The sequence below is a fragment of the Corylus avellana genome, chromosome ca1 (assembly GCF_901000735.1).
Source record: "Corylus avellana chromosome ca1, CavTom2PMs-1.0".
In the NCBI taxonomy this organism is placed as follows: Eukaryota; Viridiplantae; Streptophyta; class Magnoliopsida; order Fagales; family Betulaceae; genus Corylus; species Corylus avellana.
In genome coordinates this window covers 26,459,176-26,482,335 of record NC_081541.1, presented here as the reverse complement: position 1 = coordinate 26,482,335, position 23,160 = coordinate 26,459,176, and the positions used below count along the sequence as shown (strand labels likewise).

General features: G+C 32.9%; 1 protein-coding gene across 1 annotated transcript in view; it reads right to left on the bottom strand.

The window, feature by feature from the left end:
* Positions 1 to 16,067, bottom strand: part of LOC132190803 (uncharacterized) — a 65,275-nt gene extending 49,208 nt beyond the window's left edge. Inside the window, 5 exon segments of the mRNA XM_059605843.1 lie at positions 11,245 to 11,263; positions 14,640 to 15,003; positions 15,380 to 15,457; positions 15,459 to 15,531; positions 15,630 to 16,067. Of these exon segments, the coding sequence (XP_059461826.1) occupies positions 11,245 to 11,263; positions 14,640 to 15,003; positions 15,380 to 15,457; positions 15,459 to 15,531; positions 15,630 to 16,062 (967 nt within the window). The 5' untranslated portion in view covers positions 16,063 to 16,067.
* Positions 16,068 to 23,160: the final 7,093 nt, after the last annotated feature.

The window sequence follows — 23,160 nt, the reverse complement described above, 5'->3', positions numbered from 1 at the left end:
TTCATTTTGAAATGAATATCACGAGTTGTTAGTTGCAATTATATAGGCATAGTATTCGGCGGTATTCCTATGGTATATATGTTCCTTTAATGGTCCTAAATTAGGGGGGTGGCAATTTGTTTTCCCTTGTTGGATTCCGGCTATGTTGATGCATGGATATAAGATTATATACGTCAATTCTAATACAACTTATTTAATAAAACAAGTTAGATCCTTCAACTATAACCCGTTAATTTTGTGTTAGGTTTATATCGGATTTGCAAGTGGTGTAAAAAATTGTTAACCCTTATATCAAGTGTTGGGTTTAGATCATGTCGAGACATGGGGGTGTTGTAATAAAATATTGTTTCAAACATTTATTCGTATATATTATTATTTTAATGTATAAGTTTGTAATAATGATGTTTTATAATAATGATATATATATATATATATATATATATATAATAATGGTGCATTATTTTTTGTGACCGTTGTGATCTTATTTTGTGACTGTCATGTTCATGAGTCCATGACCGTTTGGTCATGGAATAGTTTAATGCTCCTAAGTTCTAACGTTGGTGACCATTCTTTTATATATATATATATATATATATATATATATATACTAATACATTGAAGGTAAGTAAGGATATGAGAGATAGAAGAAAAAATCACTTATTTTCTATATAAGGCCAAGGCCGTATAGTGTGTTGAAAAACACTTGTTTCATGGCATAAAACCATATGCTATATTATTGGTTTTTTCTACAAATAATATTATAGAGTCTCTCATCAACTTTGACAATTGGGTTGTTCTATTACTCTTCGTTATTTGGAAGTGTGTCCTTAACGAAGGTAGACGCTATAGTCTAATCCTGGGAGGTTGCGTGTCAAAGGATCCGATCGTACCGAGTTATACACTCCGGGAGGCACGAATCAACCTTTAAGGACAACGCTCTTGCGTGATTCTATAGCATATTGTGAGATCTTTCTATACTCTACTTTTTCTCTCTTGTATTTTATTTATTTTATTGTTAATTTTCATATTGTAATTATTTTATATCAATGAGAATTTGTGCACCATCCAAAATTATTTCCAACAATCTTAAAGGTTGAGTATGATGGTTGCACAAATATTTTTATTAAAATTATAACAATAGTAATTAAACTTATGAGAAGTCAAATACTATAAGAGTTAATTTGCAGTATGCAATTGGCATACAAGAAAGATGAAATCAATCTTGAGTAGAAAGATTTTGTTGTGGAAAAAAATCTGGAAATTGATTCATTTATCAAAAAAATAGCTTAATTTCATGTGTAGGTATGGAAAGTGAAAATATTTTGATTGAAAGAGTTTTTGATTATTTGACCTCAAATTTGTGTTATTTAATTTGTTCGTCAAATAATATTTTATTGTTGGGTTATGAATCTTGCAAGAAAAAGAGTTAAGCCCTTTATGATTTTTTAGAACTTAGCATTTTATGTTGTGTTGTGCTAAGCTTATTGGAAAACATCCATGTAGATTAATAATAATTACAATGAGTAGTTACTCATGGTGTGATGGAAAAAATACATAGGCATTACTAATTGTGTGCAGGGAACACAATTTTGTTGAAGCTTCTTGCAGATAAGCATAACGTAGGAGAAAGAGACGTGGTGCGTGCATTGAGTCGATCGGTTCTCACAACACTCAGTTCGTGTGTGATGGCGACAATCTATTTTGGAAGATCTTGGAGTAAAGCTGTTGGCTTCGCTGTGAGTTTTAAACGCTGATTCATGTCTTATTTTTTTAATACTTATTTTACCATTTCATTTATTAAAATGAAAAAAATTCAAGTTATGAAGGTGCTCCTTGATTGAATTTAAACCTGGTGCAAAATTTTATAATTACATGAATTTTGTATATAATAAGCGTTGGCTTCTATTGATTCATCTATTTCAAAGAAGAAATAGTATCTAGCATTTATGTTAGCTATGACATGCTAGATTAACATAAATACCTTAAAAGTATTTGGTAATTCTTCATATATATCATTCAGCTTTTAAATTTCTCTAACATGATGGTTCAAAATAAAATATACGTGGTTATTGATGTTCTTATTGAGGCTCATTTGATATATGATAAATTTATCATATTATAAGAATGATACTAATGGCGCATTTATGAAAATTAGCCAATAATAGTTGATTGTTATCTGGTTGAGCTTGATACTTTGCATCTTTATTGAAGCTTTAGTTAAAATGATTTTATGTTAATATCTTGATAGAACTTGTGATATGCAACTCCTATATATAAGAACCATGCATGTTGAAAATCACAAGTCGTGATTAGTATTTTTTTTAACAAATCAATGCTTCAGAAAATTGTCAATTGAGAGAAAAGAAAAAAGAGTAAATGATAGATCATACTTATAGAAAATTGGGCTCATAGAAGTTATTTTTTAAAGTTTTTGTGAGCTATTAATGGAATTTTATTTTCTTGTGATCACTTGATTTATTTCATTTGGTATGATAGATTTATACATGTAAATCTTGGCGACACCAAGAAAATGAAAAGAATTGATGAATGCTCTAATTGTCAATTTTTTGGCTATCCACCAAAGTGTTGGGGGAAGCCATTATTTTGTTTGTCACATTCATAAGCATTGTTTGGGATACCTCGAAGTATGGGGGTATTTAGAAAATGTTATAGTATCTAAGCCTAAAATGAGGAAACTTGGTCTTATAACCTATGATTGTGATTTTATTGGTTTTGCATGCGATAGTTCATGCTATAAATTCCTTATTATCGAGAGTGATGTTTTAGATTACAATACTATTATTGAATCTAAAAATGTTATTTTCCTTGAGCATGTGTTTCCTTTGAAAAATAAGGAAAAATTATTTCATAAATTTTCTGTTGCTTCTAATAAATTGTTGATGATGTATAAGAATTGAAAAGAAGCAAATGAGCTAGAGCGGAAGGAATCTCGGTAATGATTTTATTGTTTATATTATTGATGATGATCTGACATGTTATGATGAATCAATTAAATCTATTTTTGATGCATTTTATTTATTTTTAATTTAATTGGTTAGAAGCTATAAATAATTGAAATCAATTATGTCTAACCATGCTTGGGAACTCATTGAGTTACCTCCTAAGACCAAATCAATTGGTTATAAATAGGTGGTTAAGAATAAGCTTAAACCGGATGATACAATAGATAAGCATATGGTAGACTTGGTAGCTAAAAGCTACAAGTAAATGCATATGTTGATTATTTGATACTTATTTTCCGGTTACTAAAATTGCATCTATTGGAATGTTATTTGCCATTGCTTATATTTATAAACTTGTTGTACATCAAATGGATGTCAAAGTTATTTTTCTAAATGATGAAGAGATTTATATGGAGTAGCCCGAGAGACTAGTAATCCCCGATCAAGAACATAAAGTGTGCAAACTAATGAAATCCTTGTATGGATTAAAGCAAGCTCCTAAACAACGGCATAAAAAGTTTGACAAGGTGATGTTGTCTAATGCGTATTTGATTAATGGTGCAAGTAAATACATAGCAAATTTTACAATAATGAATGTGTCATTATTTATTTTTTATATATTGATGACTTACTCATTTTGAAATAACATTAATGTTGTGCATAAAGTTAGATTATTTCTTGCATTTAATTTTGATATGTAAGACATAGGTAAAGCTAATGTCAAATTAGACATTAAAGTTATTAGGGATAATGATTGCATTATTTTATCTCATACATATTATGTTGAAAAGATGCTTAAAAGATTTGAGCACTTTTATTATCCACCTATGTCTACACCATATGATTCAAAAATACACTTGGTTAAGAATCATGGTGATGGTGTTTTTGCAAGAAAAATATGCACAAATCATTGGTAGCTTGATGTTTTGACAAACTGTATATGCCTTGGTATTACATATATTGTTAGTAAATTGAGTAGATATACTCATAATCATAGTATTGAGCCATTGTGATGCGATCTCTAAATTGTTGAGATTCTCAAAGGGCACAATTAATTTTGGTTTGTCTTATTGTGATTATCCTGCTATATTGAAAGGAATGCAACTGTATTATTGATTCAGATGAGCAAAGCCTACTAATGGCTATTATGTGTTTACTCTGGCTGGAGGAGTTATCTCTTGAAAGTCCTCAAAAAGACTTGCATATGAAGGTTTACTATGGAGTCAGAGTTAATTGCCTTGGAGAAGGCATAAACTGAAGATGAATGGCTAAAGAATCTATTGGTTAATTTATTTAATTTGCCTTTATATGCTAACATAGCTGGATCTATCTATTTATTGTGATTGTCAGGTTGCCAAAGCTCGAGTAAAGAATTTATAATGAGAAAGTGCATAATATTGTGAGGCAGCTTATTGAGACCGGTATATGTCCATGGACTTTGTGAGGTCATAAAAGAATTCTGCAAATTCTTTGACCATGCCCCTAGCAAGAAGGCTAGTGAGAGAAGCATCGAGGGGAATAGGACTGATACCCAAATCATGACACTGTGATTGATACCCAACCTTTGTGATTAGAGATCCCATGAATGAGGTTTAATGGGAAACGAAGTCACAAGTGAAATGAGGTATGGTACTGTCAATTTATGTTTATTAACTATCTTGTTAAGAAGATTATTGATGAGTCTATCCCTATGGTGTAAGACAGTACACGATGCAGAGTGATTAAAGATGATCTTAAAGCTCTTAATGGATCCATAGTCCCTACCTATTGGGATGGGGTGTTCCCTGCACACACTCTTGATGGATACCACCTATATGAGTGTGGAGTTGCTATCTCCTATGAGACTTAGGTAGGTCTCTAGAGCGCTTATAAAAGCAATTTTATGGTATAATAACAAAAGATACAAAGTGAGTAATGATGAGTTTAAAACTCTTAATGGGTCCATAGTCCATACTTGTTGGGATGGAATGTTCTCTGCACACATTCTTGATGGACGCCACCTATGTGAATGTGGAGATGGTACCGCCTCCTATGAGACTTTGGCAAGTCTCTAGAGCACTCATGAAGCCCAGAGGCGCATAGCTTGTATAAGGCGCCAACTCGCTATAGAACAACCCAATTTCTTTATTTGATTTGATTTGACTTTTTGTTTATTTGATTTGATTTAATTTTTTGTTTTAGAGAAAGTTATGTGGATGATAAGTTTGTTTAACTTGTGGACTTGGTTAAAAGAGTCTAACTCTACCACGATTCATTAAGTTTCTAACTTATTTATCTTAGGTGTGGTTAAAATCTTCGGGTACCACATCGATGCATACTTTCAATATCTTTTTATTTTAATGTTTGAAACATGTGGGGGATTGTTGTAATAAAATATTGTTTCAAACATTTATTCATATATATTATTATTTTAATATATAAGTTTGTAATAATGATGTTTTATAATAATGATTTATATATAATAATGGTGCATTATTTTTTGTGACCGTTGTGGTCTTATTCTGTGACTGTTATGTTCATGAGTCCATGACCGTTTGGTTATTGAATAGTTTTAATGCTCCTAAGTTCTAACCGTTGGTGACCATTCTTTTATATATATATACTAATACATTGAAGGTAAGTAAGGATATGAGAGATAGAAGAAAAAATCACTTATTTTCTATATAAGGCCAAAGCTGTATAGTGTGTTGAAAAACACTTGTTTCATGGCATAAAGCCATATGTTATATTATTGGTTTTTTCTACAAATAATATTCTAAAATTTCTCATCAACTTTGACAATTGGGTTCACTACAAGCAATATGGTCTTTAGCGACCAAATAAATAGCGGCGACTATAGAGTTGCCGCTAATAGTGGCCGCTAAAAGCAAAAAAATATATTATTTAGCAACAACAACAATAGTGGCCACTCATAGTTGCTGCTATTTACCATCATTAGCGGCAACTCTCAGAAGTCGCCGCTATTTAACATCAATAGTGGCAATAATAGTCGCCGCTAATACGATTAAATCAGCGGCAACAATAAAGTTGCCGCTAATGAGGGTAAATAGCGGCCACTCCTGCCTGTCGCCGCTGATGGGTGGTCAATAGCGGCAACTTTCGGGTTGCCGCTATTGAATGAGAAAAAATAATTTTAAAAAATTAAAAAACTCATTAGCGGCAACAATAAAGTTGCCGCTAATGAGGGTAAATAGCGGCAACTCCTGCGAGTCGCCGCTGATGGGTGGCAAATAGCGGCAACTTTCGCGTTGCCGCTATTGAATGAGAAAAAATAATTTTAAAAAATTAATTATATCATTAGCAGCAACAATTAAGGCGTTGCTAATGAGGGTCAACAGCGGCAACTCCGGAAAGTTGCCGCTGATCAGTGTCAATAGCGGCAACTCTGGGGTTGCCGCTATTGAATGAGAAAAAAAATGATTTAAAAAAAATTAAAAAGCTCAATAGCGGCAACCGAAAGTTGCCGCTAATTGGCGTAAACAGCGGCAACTCCTCAAAGTTGCCGCTGATCAGTGGCAATATTGAATGAGAAAAAAATGAGTTAAAAAAATTAAAAAGCTCAATAGCGGCAACGGGAAAGTTGCCGCTAATTGGCGTAAACAGCGGCAACTCCTCAAAGTTGCCGCTGATCAGTGGCAATAGCGGCAACTTTTGGGTTGCCGCTATTGAATGAGAAAAAAATGATTTAAAAAAATTAAAAAGCTCAATAGCGGCAACGGGAAAGTTGCCGCTAATTGGCGTAAACAGCGGCAACTCCTCCAAGTTGCCGCTAATCAGTGGCAATAGCGGCAACTTTTGGGTTGCCGCTATTGAATGAGAAAAAAATATTTTAAAAAAGTAATTATATCATTAGCGGCAACCATTAAGTTGCCGCTAATGAGTGTTCAACAGCGGCGACTATTGAAAGTTGCCGCTGATGAGTGTTCAATAGCAGCCACTTTCCCGTTGCTGCTATTGATAAGAAAAAAAATAATTAAAAAAATTAAAAAGCTCATTAGCGGCAACCGAAAGTTGCCGCTAATTGGCGTCAACAGCGGCAACTCCCGTAAGTCGCCGCTGATCCGTGGTTAATAGCGGCGACGTTTGGGTGGCCGCTATTGACCCCTGAAAAAAAAAATAAAAAAAAATAAATAAATATTGGGGTGATGCTATTGACCCTACATATATAATGGAAAAAAAAGTTATTTCCCAAAAATTCACCTCCGATAATATGTCATTATTTCTTTTATATTAATTATTGGTGATTTTTTTTTTCTTTTTTTTTTTTCTATTCTTATTTTATTTAAAAAATAAATATTTATTTTTTTCTTTTAAATAAAACAAAATTTCCTATTAAATTAAAACGCTTAGAAAAATTATTATTATTATTTTTTTTTATATTGTTATTGAAGTTTTCTATTTCTTAGTGAATTAGTTCAATTGATCGTGATAGAATCAAATGTTCAATCAAACATCTGATCGATCCTAGTGAATTAGTTCGATTAATCGTGATAGGATCAAATGTTCGATCAAATGTTCGATCAAACATCCAATCGATCTTATTGAATTAGTTTGATTGAACCTGATAGGATCAAACATCCGATCGATCATAATGAATTAGTTCGATTGATCATGATAGATCAAATTTCCGATCGAACATCCGATTGATCCTAATAAATTAGTTCGATTGATCATGATAGATCAAACTTCTGATCGAACATCCGATTGATCATAATGAATTAGTTCGATTGATCATGATAGATCAAACTTCCGATCAATCCTAGTGAATTAGTTCGATTGATCGTGATATGATCAAATGATCGATCGAACATCCGATGGATCTTACTGAATTAATTTGATTGATCGTGATAGGATCAAATGTTAGTTCAAACATCTAATCGATCTTATTGAATTAGTTCGATTGAACGTGATAGGATCAAACATCCGATCAATTATAATGAATTAGTTCGATTGATCATGATAGATCAAACATCCGGTCGAAACATTTGATCAATCATAATGAATTAGTTTAATTGATGATGATAGATCAAACTTCCAATCGATCCTGGTGAATTAGTTCGATTGATCGTGATATGATTATATGATCGATCGAACATTCGATGGATCCTATTGAATTAATTTGATTGATTGTGATAGGATCAAATGATCCATCAAACATCTGATCGATCCTACTAAATTAATTCTATTGATCGTGATATGATCAAATGATTGATTAAACATTCGATCAATCCTAATGAATTAGTTCGATTGATCGTGATAGGATCAAATGATCGATCGAATATCCGATCGATCCTAATGAATTAGTTCGATTGATCGTGATAGGATCAAATGTTCGATCGAACATCCGATCGATCCTAGTGAATTAGTTCGATTTATATACCATTATTGAAATTTTCTATTTTTTATTCTTATTTAAATGTGAAGATAAGAGCAAATGTGAATATATATATATAATTTCCTATATTTTTGTGTATATGAACATCCGATCGATCCTAGCGAATTAGTTTAATTGATCGTTATTTTTATTTTAATTATTGGTGAATTGTTTATTTTTATTTAAAAAATTTAAGCTATTAATAAATTATAAAAAAATATCTTGTGAATTATATGTTTCCTGAAAAATGACTTTTATACCCTTATAAATGTTATAGAATTTCAAATTGACTCTACATTTTAAATTAAAATTATTTTTAAAAAATTAAAGTAATTAGCGGCAACAAAAGTTGCCGCTATTTGGTCCAAACAGCGGCTACTCTTAAGAGTCGCCGCTAATGAGTGCGAAAAATAAAGCGCCAATTACCAGTGGCGCGGTTTCTGAAATTTTTGGACAAAAATTTTATGAACCGCGTTTTTTTCCCCCAATCCTCAAAACACCAAAATCCCTAACACCCTCTCTCACTCACCTCCCTCATCACTCTCACTCTCGATCTCTCTCCCTCAAAAATAACCCCCCTCTCACTCGATCTCTCTCCTGCTGCTCACCACTCTCTCACTCCAGCGAGGTCTTCGATCGGCCACCGGCGAAGCTGTCTCTTCGTTTCTCTCTGTCTCTGTCTCTTTCAGTCTAGTTTATTTACATTTGAAGGGTGACATATTCTCTGTGATTGTGTAGGCACAAAGTGATTGTATGCAATAGGCCAATACCAGGTTCATCGATAAGCCCCTCCTCTCATGGTCCGCTTCCGATGTTGAAGAGTTCATTGCTTCAGACCCTGTTCACGGACCCACTGTAACTCTCACTCTGTCTTGCTCTTTTTTATTTTGGGATTTTACATTTCGGTTTGTCTTTGATTTGGTGTTTTGTTTCACTTTGTGGATCCCTTTTTTTTTTTCTTCCGCTATTCATCTTTTTTGTTGGTTATTTAGATTGTTTTTGCATTTTTTTAAAAAAATTATATCTGATTTATTTTGGCTCTAAGTAGAGAATATTCTTGTGTGTTGGTCTTATTTTTGGTTTTTTCCTCTTCATTTGTTGCTTTACATTTTTTTTCCCCATGTTATACGTCCTTTTCCATAACTGATGGTGATAGATAGCTTTGTATACATGTAGTGATCTTTATTGGGTATTTTGTGGGAGATGTTTATTTTGGTCTTTTCTCTATTCTTTCTCATTTGTAAAGGGTTTTGGCTATTTAGTTGATTATATAATAAGAAGAGTTAGTATGAAAATCATCAATCTGTAGTCGGCCTTTGGGAGAGGTGTATGTCCAAAATTTTTGATGAAGAGTTGGGGTCAAAAAGGGATCTGATGAAGGGTTGGTTCATGTAATACAGTTCCAGCTTCTTTGGAGGGGGGGGATAAGGTCTGCCACTGTGAGGTTTGCGATGGGGGAAAGGGATGGGTTTGGATGAGGCTTAAACAGAATTCTAGCAGTTTCAAAATGGCTTTCGACTTTTTGGACATTTAGATACAGTAAGTTTTACTGCAGTTTTGATGATATCATGTTAAGATATTTTTCTGTAATTGGGCTTTCTACTAGTTGTTGATTTCGTTTGCTAAAATGGATTGCACCTATAGTCTATAATGAAATAGAAATTGGTCCCATATATATATATATATATATGCATGCTAAGATATAGGAGGCTGCGCCAACATAACAAAGAAGATCATTACATTTTTTTTTTTTGTTATGCTAAGACAAAAAATTTGAAGCTAACAAGATCAAAGCATATATATATATATATATATATATATATATAGTTAAGAAGATCAAATCATAATAAAGTGTTGAATGAACAAAAAAGAGAGTTTTTTGAACTGTTGGGTCAAGAAGGAAAGCTATGTGGCTGAATGAAAAGATGTAACTTTTGTGTCAAGAATGAATAAAGGCCATAGGAGAGCAAATTGATGTGCTCACAATATCACAAACGTATAGGCCGCTAGACAACCCCCTCCTTAGCCTCTGGTTAGATAGTGACAAGGATCTCCTCTGCAATTCGGTTGTTTGTTTATCATTTCTCACAAAGCATTCCCATAGGCTCACAATATATATCACAAATACATATAGGCTACAACATTTCAATATTGTCAAAAAATAAAATAAAATAAAATAATGAAGGCCATTTGGGTGAATCCAAAGGAATTTGCTGTCAAGGCCAGGTGTTAGAATTTGCTTCTTCTTGCTGGCAATGAAGGGTGCTTATGGCTAACATAGCTGCTCAATTTTGTCTTGCTGTGAGATGGCTAAAAGGGATGGGTTTGGATGAGGCTTAAACAGAATTCTAGCAGTTTCAAAACAGAATAACAATGAGGTATATCTGGTTCTGATGTTGCTCCTAGTATCTAAATGGCTTTCGACTCATGTTATCTTGACTTGTTTGTAGTTAGTGCCCATCCAGGTTTAAGTATTAATATTTTGACTTATGTTATCCGTGGGATACGTGTTTGTAGTTCATTCCATAATATGCTTTGAGGTATCATAAACTAGGTTTATTAAGAGTATGATTTGAGGTATCATAAACTAGGTTTATTTTGTGAAATAATATGCTAGGAGAAATTTTTAGTTTGGGTTGTGTATCTGCTATGGTTATCTTGCATTTGCTGAACTCTATGGAAAGTTAATTGTGAGGATGATGAATCTACTCATGGATATGTGGAAGGTCGTGTGTGTGTTAATTTAAATTGCTGCATTTTGTTTGGCATATGGTTTGAGTTGTCCCTTTCTGTTTTCCTTGAGCAGATGCCTTCTTTGTTAGTGGTGAGCTTCTTTTGTATCCAAAAACATCAAAAAGGAGTAAGAAAATGTCAATGTCTTGTCTTGTTCTGCTAAAGAAGTTTGTTGTTTATTTAAGTTCTTGACCTCTATATCCCTTTCTAGAAGATTCTCATTTTGATTGATTTGATGGGGAAGGGCAATAGTGCAGTCAACTAAAAAAGAAATTTCTATTTTCATATTCTTGATTGCATTATGTACCTTGAGATTAAGATTACTTTAATACACATATTCTTGATTGCATTATGTACAGATATTCTTGATTGTATTTTTCTTATTGCTTGTCTTGCATAATACACACTTTGTTCAACTCTCTTCTCTTCCTACATTGTTAATGTTTTGGTTTTGAAGTTTAACGATCTCTAAGAAGGAAAAGGAAAAAAAGTTTGCTTTTATTTATTTCTTGTCTTGGGAAAGAACCATTCCATAGGGAGGGAGTTATCTTGCATATTTTGTTAGCGTAAAGATGTCAAATCATTGCAGGTGGTAGTATACATTAGGAGTATATTATCTTTCTGTAAAGCATATGATTTTAAAGATTTCAATTTATATACGAATTCTTTTTATTTATGTAGTTATTAGAAGTTTTCCATGTTAAAGAGTGTAGAACAATCCACCTCAGGCCAGCAATTGATGGGTGTAAAAGATGAATCATCTATCCATTATATTTAATTTTATTGGGTTTTAGAATATCTGGTTTGAGTCAAATTAATTCATTATGGATGGAAATCGACTGCCCATAAACTTCATGAAAAATGTTTTACGTTCCTTTTACATTGCTTTGTCCTTTTCTTTTTTTTTATTGAAAGTTGTTTACATGTTAGGAATTTGCTTTTGGTTTTAAGATTTGTTGTTGAATGCTGTGGGATTTGCTTCCTGAGTTCTAAAATTTACTTATCCAATCTCAAGTTGATGGACAAGGCTTGATTGAAAAATGACCATCGTAGTAATAACCTTTGGATAATAATATACACATTTGGATTATTATTAAAGTTTCTGTTCATCTGCTTGTAGCTAGTTTCTATACATTTCCAAACACTGGCTGTGGGTATTAATGCTGTTCTATACTGTAGTGTGGTGTGGTTTAATGTATTTTCATTAGATCTGGTTTTTTTATGTCCCTATTGTAGGAAGCTGAGCTCGCTAGAGAGAAGACAAATGGACACAAGCTGGACAGGTCTCATATTTTTGCTGTGAACATGTGCCTTATAGAGTATGGTTTGAAGGGCAGCAAGGGAATCTTTTTGAAGACTAATTAATCTCAATAACTACCAAGTGTTACTAGGATAAGAAGCTTTTCTTCTCTGTTTCTAATGAAATTCTTCTTTGTTGACACTTATTTTGTGCATATGTACTTGCATAGCTATTTTTCTTTAGGTATAGTAGGACTTGGAGAAAAATAGCAATTCAAAATACAAATCTTTCTAGACCTGTCACATAGAAACAATTGAGATTATAATGTGATCTCTTGCAAAGTTTTTATTCAGATAATTTTCCTTTTCAATAGTTATGTGAGCATAATATATATATATATATATATATATATATATATACTTTTAATTTAATGTAAATCATATTTTACTCAAATAGGGTGTGAAAATACTTGTATGATGTAAGAGTTTAATGGTAAGTTTGGCCTATTATAACTACTATATATATAATAAAATCCAAAAATTAATTATTATTATTATTATTATTATTATTTTTTTTTTTTTAAATTTTCTCATATCATTAGCGGCGACCTTAAAGTCGCCGCTAATGATAGTGGAATAGCGGCGACTCTTAGAGTCGTCGCTGATAATAGTGGAATAGCGGCAACTCTCGGTTGCCGCTATTAATTTTTTAAATTTTTTTATATAATTAGCGGCAACATTAACGTCGCCGCTAATGATAGTGTAATAGCGGCAACTCTTAGAGTCGTCGCTGATGATAGTGGAATAGCGGCAACTAAGAGTTGCCGCTATTAATTTTTTAAAATTTTTTTATATAATTAGCGGCGACCTTAAGTCGCCGCTAATGATAGTGTAATAGCGGCGACTCTTAGAGTCGTCGCTGATGATAGTGGAATAGCGGCAACTAAGAGTTGCCGCTATTAATTTTTTTTAAATTTTTTTTTATATAATTAGCGGCGACCTTAAAGTCGCCGCTAATGATATACCAATAGCGGCGACCTTGAGGTAATTTCGAACATATTTTTGCGGCGACCAAAAAAGTCATTAGCGGCAACTCAAAGTTGCCGCTAATGATCCCTTATTAGCGGCGATCCTAAAAGTCGCCGCTATTTGGCATCAGCGTCCGATTACTAGCAGCAACCAAATAGCAGCCACTTTGTTGCCGCTATTGGTAAATAGCAGCCATTTTTGGGTCATTAGCGGCGACTTGGAGTCGCCGCTAATGACCAAATTTTTTGTAGTGGTTGTTCTATTACTTTTCGTTATTTGAAAGTGCGTCCTTAACAAAGGTAGACGCTATAGTCTAATCCTGGGAGGTTGCGTGTCAAAGGATCCGATCGCACTGAGTTATACACTCCGGGAGGCACAAATCAACATTTAAGGACAACGCTCTTATGTGATTCTATAGCATATTGTGAGATCTTTCTATACTCTACTTTTTATCTCTTGTATTTTATTTATTTTATTGTTAATTTTCATATTGTAATTATTTTATATCAATGAAAATTTGTGCATCATCCAAAATTATTTCCAACAGGGGGTACGTATAAGACTATATGTATAGATCAACTATAAATGGGTCGAACCCCTCACTTCTATTCGGCTAACTTTGTTTTAAGTTTGTGTTGAATTTACAGGTCGTGTCTAACTATACAGTCTGCCGGGAGGGCAATGGCCTTTGTCGCAATAAGCTTTCCTTTCTTTCTCTCTTATAAAGCATATGGCCTTTGTCGCAATAAGCTTTCCTTTCTTTCTCTCTTATAAAGCATATGGACCATCTTGTGCTTCTGGCCAGCCTCCTACACAAAGGCCATTTCCTAGCTTGTCTTCCACATTGTTCTGCGCAGGTTCCTAGTTAGCAAGAAAGCTAAGGACAAGACAACGAAGGTGTTGCTCTGGTCCTTTTCGATTTTCCTTGAGTAAGTTCTATTCACATGTGCTGCTTGACTTCCCCAGGGACTACAACATGTGATTTTCTTGTCCGTTTTGTGGAAGACAAGTGCAAAAGATATGGCAATATATTTGCAAATGATATTTTCCACACTGAACTTCCAATTTTGGATGCACTAATCTGTTTGAATGCTGAACATCACATCAATACAATTGATCTGGAAGCTGCACCTCCAAAATTCAAGTTTATTAATAAAACTCTTGACTTCTTTATTCAGGTGTAATGTAGAAATTTTCTCACCAACAAGAAAATCTCTCCAATTACATATAGGGTTATATTATTGTCTCCTTAATTATTATACGTGCGTTGGAGTCATAGCAGCTAGCTAGCTAGCTTAGGCAAAAGGCCTCTGATTGTTGCAATCTAAGTTGTCCCCATAGCTTACTCCCAATGCGTCACAGTACCTTTTGTAGAACCCGATCCTATCAGCCACTCTACTATCAGCACCATGCCCACATTCCAACGCACCGTTGATTATGTTGGTAATCACACCATAGCCTGGAACCCGACTAGCTGACCTGTCCGCAGCGGACGGTGTCCATTTTCCGATGATGACATCATGGCTAGACGGCTTGTTTCCCTGTGGGGTCATCCAAAACCATATGGCTGTCTTGAATGATATGGTTGCGTCGGTGGCTACCAGATCTGGATTGCTTATGAGATCAACTCCAATGGCTTTGCCTGCTTGCCCGTAGTTGTAGTTGCTGTCAAAGTCACCCAATAAACAATCAAAGTGGTCAGAAGTATGCAAGGTCAAAGTCTATGATATTATATGTAGGGTTGTTAAATAAATCCAACACAAAATTACCGAGTTAGATCCGTTTAATTAAATAAGTCTAGTTATGGTTGATTTACATAGCCTTATACTTATGTTTCGACACGATCTGAACGTGGCACATGATATTAAGGATAACAATTGTTGACACAACATATAAACCCAATACGAACTCAATACAAAATTATCGAGTTAAAATTAAAAGATTTAACCCGTTTAATTAAATTTAATCTATATAGTCTTGAATGATTGTATCAATACTTCAATCGATGTGATCTAATTATATGTTGAATTCAGAGACTTACTAAGTGAGTTGAATCGGTCCCCGACCATAAGATTGTTTGCCGGCAGCACACGACTATTGACCGGATGGCGTACAGTAGGCTTGCTTGTTGGTTTTCTGTAACAAAGCAATAACCCCAAGCATATGGACCATCTGGTGCACTTGGCCATCCTCCTACACAAAATACAATTTTAATCATCTTTTGCAATTAAATTGAACAAATTAATCCAACAAAACAACAAAATAAAAAGCAAATTTAATTGGTTACTTACCTGTGGTCTCATGAGAGGTTTGAGCCAAGAAAGCTGCAATCTCCCTTTTACGTGTATTAACATCACCACTTGTGCCAAAGCCACCAAAAGATCGTGTAGCAGCGATGAAAGCATTGTATGTGTAGAATCCGTTGCTTTTACATCGCCCATCATTTCGATATTTAAGCAACTGGTCGAAAAGAGAGCCGCTAATGATGCTGCCGACATCACCGCCACCGCCGCTAGGTGTCGGGGATGGGGTTGGGGTTCCACCAGTTTTACATTGGCTCTGGCAGCCAGTCTGACAGTAGTCATTTGAGCTGCCACAATAGCCAAACTTGCTACAACACAACCCATTTGGACATACAGCTCCACCGGCCTGACTTCCACATTGTTCTGCTGAGGAGGTTCCAAGCAAGAAAGCTAAGGAGAGAATTAAGGTATAGGCCTTCATTTTTTGTCTCTGAGAATTATGGTTTGTAGAAGAGAATGGTGGGTATATATAGCCTTATTTAATGGGTTTTCCTTGACTATTCTATTCAAAATGGGTTAGGTGAGCCCCATGATTTCATTATGAACGACCATTAACATATGGCTATGATTTCCTTGACTATTCTATTTGATGGGATGCTTTTGGGTTTAGGGTTTGAAGAAGTGTTATGTTGTGATGATAAAAAGACGAAAATTATTTGTGTTTTTGGAAGTGTTTTATGTTTATATTGATCATTAATGTTTTTGTTTTGAGAAGAAAAAAGAAAAAAAAAAAAAAAAAAAAAGACATATGCTATCAATTGGTCACCATCAAGAGTGATATCTTAATCTCGAGGATAAGAAGAATTTTTGATGTTTTGATAATAGAATATGAATTCCAACTTCCACTTGCCACTAATTTCCACCAAGTGATATCAAGCCCGGATGTCTCTTACGCTAGCTACATCCGAAGTTTCATCTTTTATTTAGTACAGCTGTGCAATTGTTATTTATCATGACGATATAGAGTGAAAATCAGCTAGTGTATCAGCACATAAAAAATCAATAAATTAATAATTGATATTCAACGACATGTCATTCCAATTGACTGATTTGTCCCTAGACTTCCCCTTATCCAACGGTTTCCCTCACCACATACTTGATAGGTGTCTAGATTGCATCACCCCAAGGACATAAAGTCCCTGTCAACTTGGAAAATAACATTTGGCTAGAAATTCTCCCTTTTTTATTTTTTTTAAATTTCTACCAAAAAAAATTTAAATTCATTTTTTTCGTATTAACAAACAACTTTTTTTTTTTTTTTTTATGTTTATCTTACAAAAATTTAAAATTTCGCTCACATTTATATTACATTAATTAACTTTTATTATTATTCCATAAAAAAAATTAAATGAAACTTCGTCGGCAAACATACCCAATACTTTCCCAAATAGACTTCCATTTCTTTCTACCTTTAGTACACCAATTTTACACCGGTCAATGTTGCGCAGTATAATTTTAAGTAAATGACATTAAAAATAAAAATTGTTTAAAACACATAATTGATTAGTATAAAGTGAAGGTAAAGAGTAATGCATGTTACTCTTAAAAAAATTAAAAAATAAAATAAAAAATAGAAAGAAAACCTGGATCCCTCCGACCATGAGTTAAATTGTGCTTGGCCTTGGGGGCACCTTAAGTCAAGCTCCAAGTTAAGGTCAATGTCGTCTAGCCCCTCATTCTTTACGCGTAACCCGGATAAGAGCGTAGCCACTGAAAGGATGGCGTACAGAACCGGTAAAATTTACCTACATACGTCTTGTCCTCTTCTCTTAATGCCATCTTCGAACCATGACAAATAAGGTACACTGCACTTATCTACTATATATCCGTTATTTGCTATATGTTATCACAATGCGGATAGGAATAGCAAAAATAGTTATCGGTATTTATGGATGCGAATTACAATTTTAAAATATGCAGATACGGATAATAATCACATCCACATTCGCTTTATATATAATTATATAAATTAAATTCATTGAAACCATTTCGTTTTAGATTTGATAGGTTAATTTGTGATCTTTAGGTTAGGTTTTTTTCTACTATCATTTCAAAGTCATACTCACCCCTCATAACCACAACCCGTTTTTTTTTTTTTTAATTAATTTTTTTTATGTTTGTCGGATTTATAATTTATTTTTTCGAATTTATGATTTATTTTTTTTATATTTGCTAGATTTGTAATATTGTTGAATTTCACTATTGGGAAACGATCTTCTAATTTGTTTTGACTTAATTGTCTTATATATTCTTCCTTTATTATTATTATTATTATTATTATTTCAATTTTTTTTTTTCCCGACTCCATCTATAGTCTATAGATAGATGGTACAAGAAGCTAAATAATGTATGAAATTAAAATTTCATCACAAAATGATTAGCAAGTGTGATATGAATAATATTATTCAATTATAGATAATGCTTTTTTGTCTTTACTAGAAGCAATAATTACAACTCCAAAACGCTCGTTACCTCATATGCGGATAGCGGATAATAAGTGCATTTATTAACCGCACAAATACATATAGTAATTGCATGATGCGAATGCAGATACCAAAAATATCCGCATTTTGCGGATATGAATATTGTTAATAACCACATCCACATCCGCATCCGCATTTTCACTCCTAAAAGTACAACATTGTATATGTGACCCATTTAACGTGTAGGACCTGGTCGATTTCCTTTTCTCTTAATTATTATTATTTTTTTAGTAATGTTACACACACTTTTATTTTTTTACTCTCACTCTAACACATTATTAGGTGATTCCACTCTCACCATTGAATCAAAATCTAATAATAATTTATCATAAATTCAATGGTAAAAATGCATGTCATCTAAAAATGTATGAGAGTAAGAGTAGGAAAATAAGAGTACGTATATCGTTACTCTTTTCAAAATACTTTTTAGCCATATGACCAGGTGGATCATGTAGGCCAGGCTAAATATCAAACACCAACATCCATAATAGTTTCAAACAAAATACATTAATATTTACGACCAAAATACAACCAACTTCAATACAATCAGGTCCATACATTACAAACTACATCCAACTTATTACTCATATAAATGTTCCTCTTCTTGTTAGGAGATATACTATTCCCTTCAAAAAAGTATACAAACTTCTCCTTAAACTATCATTATTGTCAATCTCCTCTCTTAAACTACCAATTGTGTGGAGGAACGGACCCGCCTTATGTCTTGGGGGGTTCATGGCAACCTCAAAAAAATTGAAAATCTATATAAAATGATCATTTTTTATATAAAATAACCAGACATAGTTGTAATTAATCTGGTTTACTGGCCTCTTGTTGGTGGAGGCTTTGCTAATTAATTATTGCTAATCAAGAAATGGAGATACTTGAGATAGAACTAAACAAGGCATAAGCGTCTTTTTTAGGTGCAGTGGACGAGTGAAGTCTAGCTTATGGCATCAATCTAGACATCTAAAGCAAACGTTTAAATCACTCATAAAACGTGGTCTTTTAGCTAAAATTCTAGATCATTTAGCTTTCTACAGTTAAACATGTCTATAGAAATTTTTTTTTTTTTTTTTGTATTTGATGGGGACATTTTTTTTTTTTTTGAAGAATGATTTTATAGACATGTAGCTTTTGTATATAGTTACAACTTATGACTTAATTAGGATGTGTTTGACATTTCGATTTCATAGACAAAAAGTGCAATTTTAAACCAAATCGTAGAAAATTAATTGTTTGGGATTTCGTTTTTAAAATTTGCGATTTAGGAAACACAGAAAATTTGTGTTTTCAAATAGCAGATAAGGAGGTGCTTTTTTGAAAATGCACAATTTTACTATCTAAGCTGCGATTTTAAAGGTCAAATTACGATTTTGCCAAACGCTTAATTGTATTTTTAAAAATCACGTTTTCAAATCCCACATATTAAAATCGTTATTTTTACCTAGCACTTTTTGTAATCACAAACCCAAACGAACTCTTAGTATGAAATTAAGTGTAGGAATTTGTCTGTTTTTATTTTCAATAATTCCTCATGAGTTGGCTGTTCTGAAACCGATTGTGGTTGAAGATAATCAATTTGATTTTTCTTAAGCACAATCAAACACCCTTTATGTACAGGGGCTTCAGTCAACTCTTGTGCTTCCTCTAATTCAATCCCTTGAGGATAAGCACTCCCACTAAGTTCAGCGTCCTCTAGAAATTTTGAAGATGTAGACTCAACAATTCTAGGACTAAATGAAGAACAGTAAAGCTTAAAACCCTTGGAGTTTACTGTATAACCTATAAAATTTCGCTAGTTGTCCTTGAATCTAATTACCTTAGGTGTGGATTATAAATCCTCACTATAGCAGGACAACTCCATATGTGTAAACAATTTGAACTTGGTTCCATTCATTCCTTAATTTATGTGTCTTATGGATAACCCTGAATGGAACCTAGTTAAATGTATACACAGCGGTTTTCAAGGCTTCACTCCATTAGGAGAATAGAATATTAGTATTACCTTTAATGTCCCATTTTCATGTACTTACCATAATACTATCTGCCTCTATCAAATCTTACGATCTTGACTTTCTTTTGTTTTGTTTCTCCACTTCTACCTTATATGTACTGAAAGCATTTAATGCCCCAACCTTATGATTTAGAAGATAAAGATACATAAACCTTATATGGTTATTACCGAAAGAGATAGGATATCTTTAACCATTTAGGCAAGAAGTATGGAAAATGTCTACACTTGTACATGATCTCAAGAATCTCAAAAATCCTTTTGTTAGCATATTTAGTGGTATAGTTGGTCTGCTTTTCCTTAATGCAGTCCACGTAAAAAGCTCTATCATTTATCAACCTTTTATTCTTTATAGAGATATATTCCAATCTCCAATGCCATAACATAGAGGATTTCATCATTCATAAGACTCTGTTTTATGTCAACATTTATATGCAGGGATTAATTTTCAAAAATTGGAAACTAGATCAATTTTAAATAGACCATTAATTTAATATTCCACCCAAAAATTTTAATAATGTTCAAACTTGATTTTGACAAACTAAAATAGAAATTAAATTTCTAAAAGAATTGTGGAATATATAAAAACATTATTAAGGTCAAAATAACATAACTGAATTTTTAAAATTAATCTATAGATCCCAACATCCTCCAATTGTAAACAAGTATTATTTAGAAAACCCTGCATTATGTTGACAACGTGGACCGCTAAACCAAATTCAATCCACACAATATTTAGGAGAGTCAATAAAAGAGATTCATGACATAGTAGATGTATGAGATTACCTTTATTTCAAGTCATTTATGATACTTTATGCAATCATTCTTTATATGCCCATAATTTTCCTTAGTGTAAGAGAAACAAGTATCTTAATTTCCATAACACTTTGTTGGCACCTTGTTCTCATTCATCAACTATTGGACATGATTGCCTATCAATGTCTTTTATGTAACATGAGTAGCTTCCGGATTCTCATGTCTTAATCTCTCATCTTCTTAGACACACATGATCAGAAGTTTCTTTATTGATCAGTTATCCTTATGTGTGCCACAAGATATTTGAAAAAATACCATATTTAGATGAGAGAATTTAAAATAAAATTGACCACAATGACTCAATCTTTAAGGACTTTACAATGAGCTGTTATATCCTTCATTTCCATAATGTGCTTAGGCACATTTTGAAACAGTAAAAGGTTTTACTTTAAAGCTTTTCTATTAGGGTGCAGGCCAAAGCCTTATTGGAACTCATTAAATGTTCCTCAACGACCTTTCTTTGGCCCTAAAACATTAAGGAATAAAACCCTATTGCTTTCCTTGATATGAGATTTCATGAACGTTGAAACTTAAGCAATTTAAATCACTACAATCGTTCATGTTTAATAATCTCATGTGGCGTACTTGATTTCATCCATACGAAACGCCAATTCAGTCTCTAAATACCCCAAAGTGAAAAGCACATTTTCTATTTGGTCAGGAAAAATTACCACTAGGAATTATTGGAACATAAAATACTAATAATTAAAGCAGTTGGAATACATCCAATAACCAAGAAAAATAATATACTTTAATGCTATGAAATAACCTTATTTAAATTAACCAATGTTAATTTAATAGTAAATTTCAACCTACTTGTGGGCAAATGTGTTTCACGCATGAAATTTACTCTTATTAATAAGACTAATAAATTTAGCATTAATAAATAAAATTTTCCGTACCTATGGGCCTAAGAGAAATTTTATTTTCAATGTTAAATTTACTATCTTATTCTAATTAAGTCATAAAAATAAAAAGGTCCCTGTGGAGATTGACAAATTAAATTTATGAATTAATTACAACACGATGTTAATTTTCTTTATGAAGTTCACATATATAATCTTGATGCAATTGTCATTATAAAATTGGGATGCAGTGGCGCTCCCAAAATTATTATGATAATCACGACTTCATTAACATCTAATTTATTTAAATTAACCAATGCTAATTTAATAGTAAATTTCAACCTATCTGTGGGCAAATGTTGCATCACGCATGAAATTTACTCTTTATTAATAGGACTAATAAATTTAACATTAATAAATAAAATTCTCCGTACCTGTGGGCCTAAGAGAAATTTTATTTTTAAAGTTAAATTTACTATCTTATTCTAATTAAGTTATAAAAATAATAACGTTCCTGTGGGGATTAGTAATTAAATTTATGAATTAATTACAACATGATGTTAATTTTCTTTATGAAGTTCACATATATAATCTTGATGCAATTATCATTTCAAAATCGGGATGCTGTGGCTCTCCCAAAATTATTATGATAATCACTACTTCATTAACATTCAATAACTGTATAGATGCCAAAATAAAGTTCCCAAGAATAAAAGACAAAACCAACATGTCAGTGGGTAAACGGTATTTTTCCAAAGTACAACCTAATAGTATCCTAGGTAAGTGAGGGGGCGCACAATGGCACACTTAAGTTCCAAGACTTGCCTTGCTAGAGCTTTCCGATTGCAATTTTTGGATAGTACCATAAACATTCACCAACATATGCGGCTTACTTAATTATTCTCAGGTCCAGGCATCAAACAATTTATATTTAAACAATTAAAAGAATAAATATATCATTAAGTTCATGCATTAAAGAAACAATAATTTAATACTGAACAATTTAAATCATAAGATAAATAAAAATGTAATATTAAAGCTTAGTAAACTGCATAGCCTAATGGTCTTGAAGAGATCTTAGGCCCTTTATTCCTTAAGAACCTAAGTTCTAAACCCACTAGAGCCCTAATCGCTTTCCCTCTTTTTTTCAAAAAAAAACTAGATGGGCTACTTGATCAAGGTTGGGCTTTTGGGTCAGCCCACTTAATGACCCAGTTTTTTTTTTTTTTTTTTTAAAATAACTGGATTGGGCTTGGGTTAAAATAAACCCATACCCAATAGCCCAAAACACTAGACCCGGTTCCATATGGGTTTGAAACCCTACCTGGAAAACTTAATCCCAACCCGAAAACCCTAGCCCT